This window comes from Pavona decussata, unplaced genomic scaffold (genome assembly GCF_977016875.1).
Source record: "Pavona decussata unplaced genomic scaffold, jaPavDecu1.1 SCAFFOLD_37, whole genome shotgun sequence".
Taxonomy (NCBI): Eukaryota; Metazoa; Cnidaria; class Anthozoa; order Scleractinia; family Agariciidae; genus Pavona; species Pavona decussata.
This window is the reverse complement of record NW_028145459.1, coordinates 1,828,950-1,845,957: the sequence shown is the minus strand read 5'-3', so window position 1 is coordinate 1,845,957 and position 17,008 is coordinate 1,828,950. Positions and strand designations below refer to the sequence as shown.

The window sequence follows — 17,008 nt, the reverse complement described above, 5'->3', positions numbered from 1 at the left end:
ACTCGTCAAAGAATATGATAAGGAAATACTGGTAGCTCTGAGATGCAAAGGTATGGTTCATGGAGCTTACAAATGGAAACTTCGATGACTGTATTAAAGAGCATTCTCGACTCCAGAGCTCTTCCCTTTTGCGCATGGTGTATGACGTAGTCACTGAGCCGAGCGGCCCTGGGGTCTGTGGGATTAGCCCATAATCCTAGTATCACTTAGCATAATGACCTCGCTTTATACTTAAGAATACTTGTTTTGATCGACTAGACTCAGTTATCCCTTGGCGATTATCCTGTTAACATTGTTTTACATTAGACACTCAGACTTGTCTATTCCGCCTTCTCATTGCCTCCAATAACGACATAGGGTCGAGAATGTATTAAAGAGGTTTTGGCCGAATTACAAGCTGACTGACAAACATTGAGTCAGAGAAAGAGTGCTAGTCGAAAACGAGACCAGAAAGATGTTTTCAGGAGCAGATAGTCACAGTTTTAATAGAACCTTATCACTCGGCGGCCATGTTGAGTCTCAGGAAAATAAAAAGCTTTGCTTTTGCACGGCAAGCCTCGTACTGAATTCGCGTCTGGCTAATAGCTGCGCCGTGCGAAAACAAAGCTTTTTGTTCCCCCGAGACTCAACATGGCCGCTGAGTGATAAGGGTCTATTCAGAACAATCCACCACAAGGCCCGACTTAACTCAGAACATTTAAAATTCTTATTGTTTTCTTGTATTATATGGTATTATATTTCGCGTGTTGAAATTTCGCGCAATCTTTTCCTTTTTTTTTTTTTTTCGCGCGTATTAATTTTCGCGATATTTTCGAAAACGGGAAAATCGCGAAAATTAGTAAGAATAAGGAAGGAATTTCCAGGTTGCTTTGAACCTCATTATGGAAGCGAGGCTATGCAAACAAAACTAATTTTTGCACTTAGCCTCGCTTTCATAATGAGGTTCACATTACCTGAAAATGCAGCTATTAGGGTACTTAGCGGATAATATACTATGTTCCTTAAGAAGCACTTACAGTCATTTTCAATCATGCATAGCGACTATCTTTCGACGTGCCATCTTTCAACATGCCATGTAACCAGGCCTTATGGCTGAGCTCGACTTTGGGGCCAGTACCAGGTCAGCACATCTATCAGCCATTTTAAGTTCATTTGTAAGTTATCTTGACGATAACTAGATGATTTTCATGCTTGATACTTTGATGCCCATTATTTTCCACCCTTGATTCAACTGCGGTCGTTTATTGATATTTTGAAATGGCGCAACCCGATTGGTGAACTATTTTTATCGAGCTTTTCTCAAACACAAGACGCCGGCAGTCCGGAAATTCTTGTGAAATTGCCCTGACGGTCTCGTCGAGTAAAAATTTACAGATGTAACCTTATTTCTTCATAAAAGCGGATCAACTTCTCTCAAGGCATTGTGGTCCAGGAGAGGAGAGGGGTATAAGACCCCCTAGAGAGAATCGTGATCTCTCATTACCTAGACTAGTGATTTAATTAAGGATATGACTTGTGTGGAATTATCCATTGACGTTTTTTCATTAGTTTCGCCTAAACGAACTCTTACTGGTCAGTCATAGAATGCAGAGGAAAACATGAAAATTGTGAAGAAGATGCGGCGTTTTGGTGACAAACTATTCAAGTGAAATACTCATCCATTGTTGTTATGGCTTCTATTTTAAATAAAGACAATTTTCCATCTCCTTTATCTTGCCCGTTTTTCGAGATTTTACATACAAACATACATACATACATACATACATACATACATACATACATACATACATACATACAAAACTCCCTCAAGGCAGAGGTTCATGTAAAGTTTCAGCTATAGTCACGAGAGTGGCCGACGGTGCTGATCTTGTTAGTGGCAAACAGTAATATCCACTGCAATGAATCAAAATGTACACATAATATATATAGTGTGAGCTCCGATGCATCAACGGACTCACCGTTCGTATTTTCTACACTTCGTCCACGTTATTTTCTCACTTTCTCTTTTGGCTTTTTTACAGCTAACGGTTAATTTTTTTCCGTTACGGTGAAGAGAAAAGTTTCTTTTGTTTTAAAGAGAGTGAAACCTTTATACTGTGTTATTTATAAAACAGCTGTAAGATTCAACAAAAAAAATCGGGTTTTCGCGTGAAATTTAACATGGAATTCCCTCCTCAGGTTGTGAATCTTTCTATGGATAGAGCATAATATTATAATTATTATCCCATTTCTAATATTATTATACGTATAGAAATATATTGTATATAAATAGGATATCTTTTTTGAACTACTGCGTAAAACAAGGAACGACGAATCCATGGAAGCAACCTATGTCGATGTATTCGTACATTTTTAAAAATACAACTTTTAAATTCATCCTCTCTTTGCCGAAACAACCGGAATCTGGACGTGTCTAAGCCAAAGGCATCCAAATTCCTGCAAATATGACAACCGTGTTTAGCAGCATCTAATATCTGTTGTTCACGTGAATCAATAAACCAAAATTTTTAGTAAAAGTGTTCTACAAGCAAGCATTCAGTTAATTCAGTACAGAAATTACAAAATTCCCAGGTCCAACATTTTTGATGATAACATGCGGTGCGTGACTTCCTGCCGTAGCATTGAAATAGGAAATGTATAGAGTCCATACACACGTTGCTTATTTTAAGGACGGTGCCTACTAATACCGAAGTATTTTTGTGCGGTTTATGACTATGCCGGAAAAGCAGATCTTAGCAAGGGTTATTGGAATCCAAAAAGAAAATTTGGGGTAACCATGCATTTTTCAGAGATAACTAAGCAACAATATCTCTAAAAAGTGCCAAAATATAAAGCAATGTATGGGATTTTTTCCTAACTTGAAGCTCAATTATCTCTGAAAAATGCATGGTTACCCCCAATTTTCTTTCGAGATACCAAAAGCATTTGCTAAGTTCTGCTTTCTCCGTATAGTTTTAAACCGCGCAAAAATATTCCTGTATTAGTTGGCACCACCCATAGGAAACCCGAGTATCTCAAGATGCGCAGAACGTATGCGCAGTAACAATAGTAGGCACCGTCCTTAACATTGAATTCACTACTTAGTAATAATACACTATTTTTTGTTCAGCTTGCTTTTATCGGTGTGTTTTTTCACTTCAAACCGTCTCTTGTTTCGATTCGTTTGTTGCTCCTCTTTCGTTGACTCGATATTTTGACCTCGTTTACTCGAAAACTAAGTGTAAATCAATGAAAAAATATATAGAGTGATTTTTCGCTGACTGAATTGAAGGCGACATACAACTGAGACTTCAGCCACTTTTAAGCAAAACGAAAAATCGACCTAAAATTCAGCAGAAAACGGTTAAATTTTCTCAGCCCTCAAATAGTTTTATCTACAAGATCGATTCATTCTTGTTATCCTTCATCGCCTAGAGAACTCTATATTGCAGCAAAGTCAACCACGAATGCTTTTCTTTTTTAGCATTAAACAAGATTGGTTGGATGGTTCCAATTTCTTTTTCAAGTTTTCTGTAGAGTTGTCTGTTTTATTCAGCAGAAAAGTCTTGACGCAGAATCCTCTTTTCTTCCTCCACGTAACTTTTCCCCCGTGAGGACTGTCCTTGGTCGCGTTTTCTTTTCTCCTTCTGCCTGAAATTTTCTGTTTTTTGTTTCTTTGGCGCACTCTCCCCTGTAATTACAAAAAATTGAAAGTGAATATATGAAATGACTATGAATGGATGACAACAATGAAAGAAACATTTCGCTAAGATTTAAGCCCTGCCATACCCACCCGCCTGGACTAGCTTTAGCTATTTGCGGGTAGTTATATACCAAATAAACTTGTAACTCTGTTTTTAATAAAGTGTTGTTTTGTAATTCAGCTAAAGTGAGAGCTCAAACCAGCCGAGATGTCAACTTAACCGGGAGCTGGTTCCACTAGATCCTAAACTTTTTCAGGCTTTCTTTGGCTGTCTTTCCTCCTTGAAGGAATCAAATGTAGGTGACCTGCTAGACTTTTTGAATGCAGGTAGTCAACTTTTCAGTTCACACTGATCACACACGTCTAACCAGGCTTTAACTTGATATATCATAGAATGACTTATTACCATAATACAAATGAAAGTAAAAATCTCACCTCTGTCGTTCAATATGTTGAGAGCTGCGGTCACCGATCGCTTTTCGTGTATGACTAAATGCTTTTGGATGTCTGATATTTCTTTGCCGTATTTGACCGGAGCAGAAGATATCACTGCATCTTCGTATTCCTCGCTGTCTCTACTCTCTACAGGAGAGGAAAACTGCACAGGAGGAGCTGAATATGTGTTCGGCTCGTAGCGTTTTGAGAGTGAATTCCAGTCTACATAGCTCTCTTCCTTAGTTTCCAAAAACGATGGTCTACCGACAGTTGCGAACAAAGTGGTCGGCGAAGGTAATTTTGTTTTAGGGGATGCTGCCTTTTTCGTTGAATCCTTCGATTTGAAACCATCCTCATTATCTTCTCCAGTTTGTTCTTCGCTTTCTGAATCATCACTGGAACTGGAATCTCCAGCGGTGAAGAAAGATAACGGATCTTTGTCACCGTGATGATCCGAATGTGTGTCCGCAGATTCGTCCGCCATCTTGGTGCGCCTGCACTTTAATCAGCGGATTCATTAAAAAATAGATCCCAGTCCCACGCACTTCGCAATAAACGATGGCGGAATGACAGCGTCGTCGTTCTTTCTTTATTAGTCTTTAACAAGTTTTTAATTAAGCTTAAATTTATCCAAGAATGCCTCGCAGAAATTGCCGAAAACGCCAGGAAACAGAAGAAGAGGATGATGATGAGCATGAACAAATTTCAACGAGCGAAACGCTTGAAGAAAGGAAAGAACTGCAGCGATTTCGGAAGAAACATGGCGGCGTTTCGGCGGCAGCACTTGCTCTGGGAAAAAAACTTGCGCCAGAAGAAGAAGTGGAAAGCGACCCTTTTAAATTGAAGACAGGAGGACTTGTGGAGTTAAACAGTTTGATTCAGGATAGAAATCGCGACAGAGAAGGGGAAGATAAAGAAAAGTCTATCAACCTGGGAGCAAATTTTGCGGCAGAGACAAACCGAAGAGATGAGGACACGCACATGTTAAAATACATTGAGGAAGAAATGGCGAAAAGGAAAGGCTTTCAACCCGATCAAATTGTCCAAAGCAAGTAAGTGGTTAGCTTAATGGTTAGCTTTTGATTGCACCTGAATTACAGGCGCAACCAGCTTACTTCTTCTATTTTTCGTCTTTGACCTAACATATTAAGCTTACCTTAATGATCAGGTGTTTGGTAAACAAATCTTGTTTTCATACAGTACCGTGCAAATGTAAGTTGACAGTCCCTCGAAACTCGAACTTCGCGACTCGATCCTCGATCCTCGAAACTCGAAAGCTTCGAGTATCGAGGCTCGAGTCGAGTGCATCGAGTATCGAGTCGAGTGCATCGAGTTTCGAGGCAGGGAAACAAAGAACTTCTCGCGTGATTAGTTTTTCACACGTCTTATCCAAGGCCACAGTTCAGTTCCTTTATACAGGAACCAACTCCGCAAGACGGCCAACTGTGTTTGCGTTTTTGTTGGAGCGATGTGCGCACGTGTATGCTCGAGCTGGAAAGAGTTAGCTCTTCAAGCGTTTTCTCGGTTCCTTGCCAATTACAACCGAAAGTATTGTGCGTTTTTAATCGAGGAAATGCTGTTTTTGAAGTTTTGATTTGAAAGATTAAAGGACAATCAAGCATAATTATGTGCAGCGTTAGCGAGGCTAAAAGCGATCGCGCGTGTTTCCATTTTCAGCTTGTGAAACAGCAGTCGAAAAAGTCGCAATCATTTAGTTTCGCTTCCGTCACTGTTAAAACTGGGTTTAGTAAACAAGTAATCCAGTCATCTGTCAGAGGAGGACACGGTTACAATCAACAGTTGATTCTTGGTTTTCATGTGACGTCATAAAAAACTGAAATTCATAACAAAACGCAATTTGGGGTTTTTATCTTCATCACATAAAAGAAAATATAAATTTCAATCGGCTTGCTTGTTTTCAGCAGGATAGCATTCTTCGTTTTGAAAATAGAGCAGTTTGAATTTTAGATTTTTGCGTACTGCGTGACAGAAGGATTCAGCTGCTCTAAACATGTCCCGTACATGAAAACATCGATTTGCCTCGTGTTTTTTTAGGTCTGATCAGCTAACATGTAATAGAAACGTCTATGTCAATGTGTGAAAGTTCAGCAGGGAGAAGAAAGGCTTTGAAATAGGCAAAGTGAACTCCAGATGTTTTTGCTGGTTTCCGGCCGCCATGTTGGTGGCTATGTTGGTGTCCACCAACATGGCGTCCCATACTAAACTCTGTAATTTTCCGTGGTACATTTTCTCGAATAACTCGATAGTGAGATATCGCACAGCCCCGTGGCTTTCACACGTTGTTTACGTATCACTCTTCTCCAAAATATCAATTTCTGGACTTTATCTATTAAATGGTTGAGGATTTAATTTTTTTACTTGCGTGACGATGTGTGAGGTGAAAACCACCAATAGAAAATGAAGAAAACGTGACATTGCCTTTTGAGATGATCTCGATAATATTTATGCAAATTTGTAACGCTACGCCGCAGATGTAAACATTCGCGGCGGCTTTCAAAGTCCACTCAAAGGCAAGCGAACGGCCACGTTGAAGTTTCCCCAGTTCCTTGTCGAATCTACCGTAAATGTTGTGCATTTTTACATAAGGAAATGCTTTTTTCGAAGTTTTCATTCGAAGGATTCAAATACAATCAAGTAAAATCTTGCGCAGCGAAGATATTTCAGAAGCGATCGTGTTACATTCCGCGAAAAAGCCGCAATCTTGTAGTTTTAAGCTCGCTTCATTGAGTTTAAAGTTTGATTAAAAAGAATTGGTGTAGCATATGAAAAAATTTAAGCATGTTTTAATTTCGCAACAACGACGAACGGATTTGTTTTAGGAGCGCGGAAGGAACAAACACGCCGAAACAGATTTATCGAACACTCACTGCCGCTGATTTGAATTACTTCAACTTTCGACCAAACTAAAAAAAAGACCACATGCAAGAGCCATGGGAAAATCGCTTTTGTTCTCTCTTATTGTTTGAGGTTCGAGAAATTAATCGTTTCCTCGAAAGCTGCCATCGAGATCCTCGAAAAATTCTTCGAGCGTCTCGATACTCGAAACTCGAGCCTCGAACCTCGATACTCGATTCTCGATAGCTTCGAGGATCGAGGATCGAGTTTCGAGTCGAGACTGTCAACTTGCATTTGCACGGTACTGTAGGTTTGTTAATTCTATGGCTATAATTTACCCTGTGAGCAGAGGTTTCTTGGTCATCCTATATGATGGCATGTCAATACATGTAAGAAAACTTGGTTACGTTTGACTTGAGAAGTTTTGTTGGCATTTTCAGTGAAAACATTTTCTGAATCTTTCAAGGGAAGACGGGTGTTTCCTGTGGAACCGTGCCTTGCCTTTCTGTATTCACTGAATTTAAAATCAGTTTTTTTTTTCACAAAGTGACGGTATGCATGATTCATGATGATGTTAGCGTGCACATGCACAATGGAGAATCAGATGAAAGTTTGCAGAGGTTACTTTATTGCCCACCAGTGCATGGGGACCAAGGAACCTCTACCAGCAGGGTAATAATAATAATAGCCTTATTTCTATAGCGCTCATATTCTGTCTCATGGTGCTTTACAATGTAATAAATAAATAAATAACCTTTGTAAGTCAGTAGACCCCTGCTGTGTAGAGAAATTACATCTCATCGTATATTGGGATTTAAATTATTATAGCAGTTCAAGTAGTTATACTTATGTGTATAACATGTTCTGTTATATTTATAACTGATTTGTCCCATTATACTCATTGATTCATTTCGCAAACCTGTGCAACAAGATTACTAGGTCGGCATACCCTTGAAATCAGTAATAATTACAGATTATTATCTTCTTTTTTTAAATTCTATCATCTTTTTGTTTATGATTCGAACATTATTTAACAAATGCTAAATTGTAATTGTATCGCTTTTACTCTGTAAATATTTGATGAATTGTAAATAAAAGTTTGTTTTTTGACAAAAAATGAAATTTTAAGAGTTCAAGTGGTGTTTAATTTCATATTTTTTTCTTAAACTGTCATTTGTAGATGTATTTTTTCTGTCAGTGACACAAGCGTACTCAGAAAAAGAAAAATCTGAGTTCTCCCAACTGGAATTGAACCTATGACTTTCCAATGACTAGTTGGATTCATAATTTACTTTAAACTATAATTTGTTATAAATGCACAGAATCTGCTTTGTAAAGTGTGAATATACAAATATTCCCATATTGGCTTGCGTAAAAAATCCAAGATGGCAGATGTGAGGGTAATTTTGGGGTCTATCTGATAAAAAAATAAAGGTTTGGGAGGACACATCCTGCTAAGCAAAAAATATATATACACTGTATATTAAATTTTCCATAAATTTTATATTGTTGCAAAATGTCAGGGTTTGAGAGAATAAAGATCAATACTATGGAAATTTAAATTACTGATTTATTTAAAACTTCTTTGCAGACCAAAGTCAAAAGAGGATTTACTGTACCAGGTTCCTGAAAACATCAATGTAAAGTCAAAGATCATGGCTTCAGAGGAAATGTTATCGAATCAGATGTTATCAGGAATCCCTGAGGTGGACCTTGGCATTGATGCAAAAATAAGGAATATTGAGGCAACCGAGGAAGCTAAACAGAGAATTATAGAAGAACAAAGGAATAAGAAATCAAGAGGCCCAACTGAAATGGTGCCTACTAATATGGCTGTCAATTTCATGCTGCACAGTAGATGTGAGTTTGCTAAATATTATGTATTGTACCAGAAATTGTCTTAACCACCACCAACCCCTTCCCTTGGAGTGGTTTTTGGTTTGAGCCATTTGCTCCTAACCCTTTGGAAATTCCAGTTTAGTTTAGCACCTGCCTTTAGACTTGTCCCCCTTCCCCTTTTAGTTACCAGTGACCTTCTGTGGGGTGTGTATTGATATTCATTTATTTTACAGAAATTCTGATCCTTATAAGTAAAGGTTTGGTTATACATAGACAAGTAAAGATAAACGATAAAAAGGAACAACGTTTCGGGGTCGTCATGATGCCATTATCAAGTTCGAAGTGATAGAAATAGTTGAAGTCAATGTCAGAAATAGTTCACCAAAAAAATTAACATAATGTCTGAATATATAATGTCACGTAAATAGTTTAGCTTGAATTGAGTCCGATTGGATATTGAGAGATGGTGTTAACTCTCTAATTAGCAACATTTCGTAAAGACCTTGACAGAAATTTTTCTGTCCTTAAGAAGTGCATGAATAAGTTCGATTGCTTAGTTTACGAAATGTTGCTAATTAGAGAGTTAACACCATCTCTCAATATCCAATCGGACTCAATTCAAGCTAAACTATTTACGTGACATTATATATTCAGACATTATGTTAATTTTTTTGGTGAACTATTTCTGACATTGACTTCAACTATTTCTATCACTTCGAACTTGATAATGGCGTCATGACGACCCCGAAACGTTGTTCCTTTTTATTGTTTATCTTTACTTGTCTAGAAATTCTGATGGAAGGTCAAATAACTCTAAACCATGCAGTAGACTTCTATCTTGACCACTGGCTCTCCAGAATTTATTGCCACCTTTCTCTGGCTTGTAGGTCATTGCTTCCTTTGAATTTTGAAGAATTGGACAAATTAATAGTCCCCAAAAAAACCAAGAATGGATTAGTAAACTTATAGTTAGTTGATTTCCTGGAACTTGTCTTTGAAACTACCATTAAAATTAGTTGAGTGGCATTGTCATAGAAAGTGCAAAGCTTGCAGTGCTTTAACCATGCCTGGTATTCCTCAAGCTGTATCCCATAACTTCAGTTAGGGTAAGTCCCAGGATCTCCATTTCCAGTATGGCAATTTTGAAATATGTTAGATAATTATTGTTTGAAGCAGGGCTCGGGGCATAATTGACCTAAACTGCTTTTTAAAGATTGTTTTTTTGCTCAGTTTTGCTAAACTTCTTTGCATGTGGCCCTCAAAAAAAAATATTACCCTGAGATCTTTTCACATTATCAGGTTTGTTTACAGTAAATTATGCCATTGTGAGCAAGATTTTCATTTTAACCACATAATGAAGCACAAAGTGGCAGATAAAACATCAAAGCAACATTTCCAGAAGGAATGGAAGGCCATGAAAAAATTTGGCAAATCTGGGCAAAAACAAGAAAAAATTGTCTAAAAAGCACTGTAGCTCGGTTATGCCCAAGTTCTTCAATGAAGTGTTTCATCCAGTGACTTTTTACTTATTGGAAAGAAAAGTAATCTAAAGTTTGTATTTCAGTTTTTGATGAGCAAAAGAACATTGATGCTGAAAGCAAGAAAGCTGCAGCAGCAAAAGACAAGGCCAAAGAACAAGAGCAAGCAATCAAGAAACCAACAGTGAAAGGAAATGACGCTAGAACAGTGCAGAGTGAAGCGGAACCCTTACCAAACAAGAAACGTACTGGTGACAAAGTGGAAAAGGCAACTGATGACTTCTTTTATGAGAAATTTAGAAAGCGTGCTAGGGACTCTTGGAGATATCAGTAAACACTGCTTGTGCTGTTATGTGTTTGGAGTTTGGGATTGAGTATAGTCCAAATTTATGTATATACAGTGTGGTAGCAGGAAGATTTAATAGAAAAATGGCCTTTAGAATCTTCTTATTCCAACTGTTGTTTTAATTTTCTACATTCAACTTTGTTTTCTCTTTTTTCGGCAATAAATATTATCCTGTTTCCAGTGTAAAGCAAAGAAGTGATTTAGTAACCAATACATATTCACTTTGTACTTTGTGTTGTTATTCCCCAATAGTGATCAGCATGTAATGTCTCTTTACAGTTTGAATTGCTTGATCAAACTTGAAGATCATGAGAATAAGGAAAATGATCACCAATGATCAAAATAATGTCTTGATGTTTAAACAAATTCTCTCAACTAGTACTATACAAAATATATTGAAAAGAGTAAGGGGAATATGCATGTTGATACTGGGCATTAAGGACGGTGCCTACTATTGTTACTGCGCATACGTTCTGCGCATCACGAAATACTCAGGTTTCCTATAGGTGGTGCCTACTAATACAGGAATATTTTTGCGCGGTTTAAAACTATACGGAGAAAGCAGAACTTACCAAATGCCTTTGGTATCTCAAAAGAAAATTGGGGGTAACCATGCATTTTTCAGAGAAAATTAAGCTGCAATTTAGGAAAAAATCCCATACATTGCTTTATATTTTGGCACTTTTTAGAGATATTGTTGCTTAATTATCTCTGAAAAACGCGTGGTTACCCCCAATTTTCTTTTTGGATTCCAATAGGCCTTGCTAAGATCTGCTTTTCCTGCATAGTCATAACCGAACAAAAATGCTTCGGTATTAGTAGACACCGTCCTTAAAACGTGCATTGTACAATTTGATTTGAGAATGAGAAAAATCTAGATGCCGCATAGCTGAGTGGTTAGAGCGCGTGACTTGAAATCCTGAGGTCATAGGATCAAGTCCTGTTGCGACTGCTGGAGGTATTTCATGGTAACTCCAAGATCAACTCCTTGGTTGTGCTTCCAATATAGCTTGCCTCTGGCCAGCTGAGATTTTAGCCATGCTTATTCTAAAGTTGTTTGATTGTGAAGTTTGAATGCTTGGTCCATTAGCACCTTGCTTTAAAACCACTCACCGAGGTTAAACTCAGGATGTCCAGTTTTATTTTTATGACATCCGAATGGTGTTACCCTTGTTCATAGACACTAATGCACACTACTCACTTTTCACCATCTTTTTATCCCCATGATGAGTTGATGAAAAAAACTGTATTGTTTGAAGGACTTTTATTTGTTGATTCCTGTATTTTTTAAATTTATTTTACTACTGAAGAATCACATTCACCATTAGGTTTGTTTTCTTCATCACTTAATTTAAATAAAGTCTGTTGTTTACCATCAGAATGTTCTGTGTCCAAAATTATATTAACAGATGAGAGAGCTTTCTGTGCCCAGTCTGGATATTTTTTATCTGGAAACATTCTGTTCATAAAGCCTTGAACAAATTCAGGAAACTTGTCCTTCTTGATACTTTCCCTTATGTTTCGCATTAGCTCCATCTAAAAATCAAAAAGATTAAATGGTTATAACATTTCCAATATGATGTGTTTACAGACTTTTGCTGTCCACTAGAGAGCAATCTTTGCAATGCGCCCACATTTGGAAATAGCATACAAACTAGCTGCAGAAATTTTGAACCATTCCCAACTCTTGGCATGTTAGCATTTTTCTTTTAGTAATCTCAGACATTGAAGTACCATTAATTTTAACCAGTTGCAGGGGCTGCATGCTGAACTCCATTTGGTTCTGTTCTGGTTTGCTTCTTTTATTAAGGTGATCTGAGAAGGAGTCAAAACTCTACACCCCCCCCCCCCCCCCAATTCTCCTACATGTACCAACTGAGCTTGACCAAGACACCAAGAGGCAGTTAAACTGGGCTGTTGCTAAGAGACATCGATCTACAGCTGTACTGGCAAAAATCTCCATCTGAAACTTCAAGAGAGGTTTTTCTTTGCTAGAAACTAGCTTGTTGTATTTCTTTGAATAATTTTACTTGCTCCATTAGGTGTGATTATTCAAGGATATTTAACTGAACTACCATTAAAGGATGATTACTGGTAATATTACACTTTCAAGGTATTTATAGCAAGAAATTATTGTATGCCCTTTTTTTTAAAGAGTTGCACAGACCATACTTACCTGATAATAAATATTATGAATTGTTAACAAGTGACAAGCCACCTCTTCTCTGCCCAGTAGACTATTGATGTATGCTCTGGTATGATACTTGCATGTCCAACATTCACAGTCTCCATCAATGGGTTCAAGATCTGTGGTATACTGCTTATGCTTTAAGTGAAGCTGTCCCCATGGAACCAAGGCTGTACCAAATCTCTGCAAAACATTTTGTACAGCTCACCTGATGCATTTCACATAAACGTGAAGTTCCAGAAAAAAATCCATCTACCCACCTCATGGAAGGTCATCAGAAATTCCTAGGGGGAGGGGGTTCTTAAATGTCAACAATTGAGAAGTAAAGTATGAAGCTAAACTGGAATTTCCTGAGGGAGGGGGTAGTATGGATTTTCTTGAACTGCACAATCTGCAAGTGCTGCATCAGATCCTGGAAAGTCTCTGGGTTTGCAAGATTTTCTTAAAATTATGCATGTAAAATTATAACGTCAACTCTTGATAACTCAAACAAACCCTTGCTAACTTTAACTTTGCACTAACTTGAACCAATTTTCCTTTCCCTTCAGGTCATCCATATATAATTTCACCGTTGATAACTCAAACTCCCGATAACTCGAACTTTTTCCAATTTCCCTTGAAGGTTTGAGTTATTGGGAGTCGACTGTAGATGTACACACATATTCGAAAAACTACCAGTCCCATGGTCTGGTGAAAAACTTGTTAACATTGCTGTTAAAGGTGCAGGGATAGAAGTACTGTAAAGAAACAGGAATTTGTTGTTGTTGTTTGGAAGGGAGCTTCATTTTCTTTGCGAAATGTTTTCTAAAATCATTACAAATATTTGTAGCCCATTCACAGACCTCCAGGGAGTTTGATGAGGTGTGGTACCCAAAATATACACTGTGGACAGACTTTTAAAAACGTCTCTTTTTTTCAAATCTCAAGACAAAAGCATATTTTGAGAATGTACAATGTACTTACTGCTGTTCTTGTGGGATAAACACAGTCAAACATGTCAACTCCTAATGCACAGCACACCACAAGATCGACAGCATAGCTAAACAATTGACATTTAATTAACAACTGAAGTTATCCATGATCATAAATAACTATTAACAATCAAAGATTAGAGAGTGGGTTTGATGATCTCAATCTCAGGTTTTCTCTCCTTTGCCAAGTTAGGGATGCCAGATACACGTCCCAAGATCCATACATTCCATCAATGTCCAATACAATCCCAACTCCAATCTGTATCAGGAGTGCACAGACAAATTATCAGCAGCTATGCTGGCTAGTCGATTTTCTATGGGTGGGTGGTGGGTTGGAGGAGGTGGGGGGTGAGGGTTGGATATTTTCTTGAACAACACATTCAACAGATTTTATTAAAATATGCTCTATTATACTGCATCGTTGTATTAGAACTTGCATGTTTGTTTCTTACCCCACTCCCATCAGATACCGTGGTTTATTCTTTGGTAACAGATCTGTGCAGAGGGTGACGATCTTCCAGAACAATGACTTTTCTTCTCCCCCACTGAGACCACCAATAGCAATGCCGGGGGTGTGGCGCTGCACCATTTCTAGATTTAGTCATTGAAATCATAAAACTTTGATTTGACTCAACAACACAAAAAGACGAGAAAAAGATGTGGTTGGACAGAGTTAGCTTTGCCACAACCTCCCATGCAGTTGATTTTAGGAGACTCCTAGCTTTACCAGTAATACATTAATTTTAACTTGTTTTGTTAAACCATTTTGTTGAACTTGTTTTCTTGAAACCATTGTAAATTTATGTCTTTTAGGATTAGTCTTATTTCCTATGATGTACAGTGCACTTGATCATTTTGTGGAAAGACGCGCTATATAAATTTTTAATATTATTATTATAATTATTATTATTAATTTTGAGGCTGGTTCTTTTGTTTTTTTAATTTTTTTGTTTTGTGTTGTTTTGTTTTTTTTTAAGCTGGTGCTATTTTGCTACCAAAGAAAAGACCATTTGAAAGGCTTATCATCATGAATATGAATGCAAGCACGTACCCAGATCAAAAGTGAGCAGGCCAGACAATAATATTGAACTGCTTGGCTGACAGCCAATTGGACTGCATAATTTAGCTTATTGTCATAAATCAGTCAAGCTAATTGAGAAAAACAAACCACCAAAAGGTGCTTTACCTTTCACACAAGCCTTCCTGAGCTCTGCGTCTAATCCTCCTTGAATGATTGCAAACAAATTCTGTTCAGTTGGTCGTTTGTGTGCAGCTATGCACCTGTCGAGCCATCGGATTGAGCGATTCATGGCCTCTTCAACTCTTGGGCCTATCAATTATGTAAAACAAATAATTAAACAACATAAATTGTTAATGATCTGCGTTAAACAGGTTGTACTAACCATTGAAGCAGGTGCATTTTTTGGAACTTGTTGGGTCATAAATTATTTCAAAATCTTTGGGAGTTCTGACATTGCTACATTTGATACTCACAGAGCTGGGATAGAACTAACAGTAATGTTAATTATTTGCTTTGCTGACTGTAGGTGTGCAATTAAATTAAACATGTAAATGTATAATAATATTTTGTTCTAGCAGTATCCTAGCAATATGCAGGATGTTTGTCCCATGAACCTAGTTTAATAGCCTTAGCTCCCACAAGTCTCCTGTACATGTGTAGCTCAGTGGTAGAGCATCCAAACTAGTAATCGGAAAGTCTAAAATTTTAGGTTCGACTCCGGATACGGGAGCACTCAGATTTTTTTTTTGAGTATGCCTATGTCACTTACTGAATAATACATCATTCTCAATTTTGTTCTTATATATTGAAGTGCATGTTACCTGTTGTAGTACTGCTGACCACATCATCCAGTTGCATAATGATATCAGCTCCAATGGAATTCTGGATCTCTGTTGACTTCTCTGGTGTAAGTAACATTTCTTGGCCATCATGCGGTGACTGGAACTTAACACCTTCCTCTGTAATTTCAGCTAATTTCAATAAAGACACCATCTGAAACCCACCACTATCCTGGATGTTAAAAATTAATTTTAAAGCAAATATCAGAATGCCACACTGGTTTATTAATGTAGTGTCATATCCTGAGTAGCTAAAAAAGTATATTAATTTATTTTTTGCCTTGATTTTATACCATGAAATCTAATACTCCTTTTATTGTTCTTTTGAAATAAAATCTTGAAAAATATTATATTGCAAGACTTTATTAAGTATCCTAATTAAAAACTAATTTGAACTAAACAAATAGCTGTCATAAGAAACCTCCTTGAACTTTGCACTTAGAAACAGATCATACTTTGAACGAAAACTTAGAGGCAGGCAGTCCAGACATTGCAAAGCCTCCTCGATGAACAAGACTTTTTCATAATTTACCAATTATTCTATTGCATGACTTAGTTGAATGATTAACACTTACAGTTAAAAGAGCTCTTTTCCAGTTCATGAAGCCGTGGAGTCCTCCAGCTTTCTCTAAAATCTCTGTTCCCTAATAAATAATACATTCATGCCAATTACGACACGTTCAGATTTCTACTGAATCTTCTCACTGTGCTCTCTCCCAAACTACTAACCCCCTCCCTCTATACCAATCTGCCAACTCCCCTCCACCCTCCCAAACTGCCAACCCCCTCCCTCTCTCCCAAACTACCAACCCCTCCCTCCCTCCCAAACTGCCAACTCTCTGCCTCCATACCTATCTGCCAACTCTTCCCCACCCTTCCCCCTTCCAAACTACTAAGCCCCTCCCTGGCCTCTCCCTCGTCTATATATTATCTGAAGTTTTTCTTTTAAACAAATGTCAGACCACTTTTGATGGGGAAGGGGTTGTTAATTTTTGCATTGCTTCTGTTACTTTGTTTTTATTCAGTACCACGTTAAATTAACTTACCGGTCTCATTCCAAGATGGTAAGTGTTACCAAGAATAATCTGACAGTCCAATTCAGTGAGCTGTTTTGAGGTAAGTCCCTTCATCGTTCCCTGAGTCCCAACCGGCATAAATACAGGAGTTTCTACTTCATAATGTGGTAATGTTAGTATAGCAGTTCGAGCCTTGCTTGATGAGCACTCCGCTAAAATTTTGTAACTCAAAGCACAACTCTCTTGTTCGTCCGCCATATTGAATATTACCGCTAACCTAAGAAACCGACGGCTCTAAAGCAATTGTTTTGCAAATTGGGGATGGGAGGGAGAGAAA

The 17,008-nt window shown here is 37.8% G+C and overlaps 3 protein-coding genes across 3 annotated transcripts; 1 reads left to right on the top strand and 2 right to left on the bottom strand.

The window, feature by feature from the left end:
* Window positions 1-3,381: 3,381 nt before the first annotated feature.
* LOC146483961 (UPF0690 protein C1orf52 homolog) lies at window positions 3,382-4,625 on the bottom strand. Its single transcript, XM_085105308.1, has 2 exons — window positions 4,118-4,625; window positions 3,382-3,670 (listed from the first exon to the last, which is right to left on the bottom strand). Exons 1-2 carry the CDS (start codon window positions 4,599-4,601, stop codon window positions 3,528-3,530), a joined length of 627 nt encoding a protein of 208 aa, XP_084961434.1. The 5' UTR covers window positions 4,602-4,625; the 3' UTR covers window positions 3,382-3,527.
* Window positions 4,626-4,687: 62 nt separating this feature from the next.
* LOC146483960 (splicing factor C9orf78 homolog) lies at window positions 4,688-12,017 on the top strand. The gene is made up of 3 exons (XM_085105302.1): window positions 4,688-5,169; window positions 8,565-8,833; window positions 10,377-12,017. The coding sequence occupies exons 1-3, from the start codon at window positions 4,754-4,756 to the stop codon at window positions 10,622-10,624; spliced, it is 933 nt and encodes a 310-aa protein (XP_084961428.1). The 5' UTR covers window positions 4,688-4,753; the 3' UTR covers window positions 10,625-12,017.
* On the bottom strand, window positions 11,927-16,929 carry LOC146483959 (queuine tRNA-ribosyltransferase catalytic subunit 1-like). The gene is made up of 8 exons (XM_085105300.1): window positions 16,702-16,929; window positions 16,231-16,299; window positions 15,638-15,827; window positions 14,982-15,125; window positions 14,248-14,386; window positions 13,788-13,863; window positions 12,813-13,007; window positions 11,927-12,172 (listed from the first exon to the last, which is right to left on the bottom strand). Exons 1-8 carry the CDS (start codon window positions 16,927-16,929, stop codon window positions 11,930-11,932), a joined length of 1,284 nt encoding a protein of 427 aa, XP_084961426.1. The 3' UTR covers window positions 11,927-11,929.
* Between the last annotated feature and the right edge of the window lie 79 nt (window positions 16,930-17,008).

What these genes read in the sequence shown, in the direction of transcription:
- LOC146483960 (XM_085105302.1), top strand. Translation starts at nt 4,754, where the DNA reads ATGCCTCGCAGAAATTGCCGAAAACGCCAGGAAACAGAAGAAGAGGAT. An exon ending in GATCAAATTGTCCAAAGCAA is followed by an intron (nt 5,170 to 8,564) that starts GTAAGTGGTTAG and finishes ACTTCTTTGCAG; the next exon opens with ACCAAAGTCAAAAGAGGATT. An exon ending in TTTCATGCTGCACAGTAGAT is followed by an intron (nt 8,834 to 10,376) that starts GTGAGTTTGCTA and finishes TTTGTATTTCAG; the next exon opens with TTTTTGATGAGCAAAAGAAC.
- LOC146483961 (XM_085105308.1), bottom strand. Translation starts at nt 4,601, where the DNA reads ATGGCGGACGAATCTGCGGACACACATTCGGATCATCACGGTGACAAA. An exon ending in CAACATATTGAACGACAGAG is followed by an intron (nt 3,671 to 4,117) that starts GTGAGATTTTTA and finishes TTGTAATTACAG; the next exon opens with GGGAGAGTGCGCCAAAGAAA.
- LOC146483959 (XM_085105300.1), bottom strand. Translation starts at nt 16,929, where the DNA reads ATGGCGGACGAACAAGAGAGTTGTGCTTTGAGTTACAAAATTTTAGCG. An exon ending in GGAAAAGAGCTCTTTTAACT is followed by an intron (nt 15,828 to 16,230) that starts GTAAGTGTTAAT and finishes TTTAACATCCAG; the next exon opens with GATAGTGGTGGGTTTCAGAT. An exon ending in CGGTATCTGATGGGAGTGGG is followed by an intron (nt 13,864 to 14,247) that starts GTAAGAAACAAA and finishes TCAATTGTTTAG; the next exon opens with CTATGCTGTCGATCTTGTGG.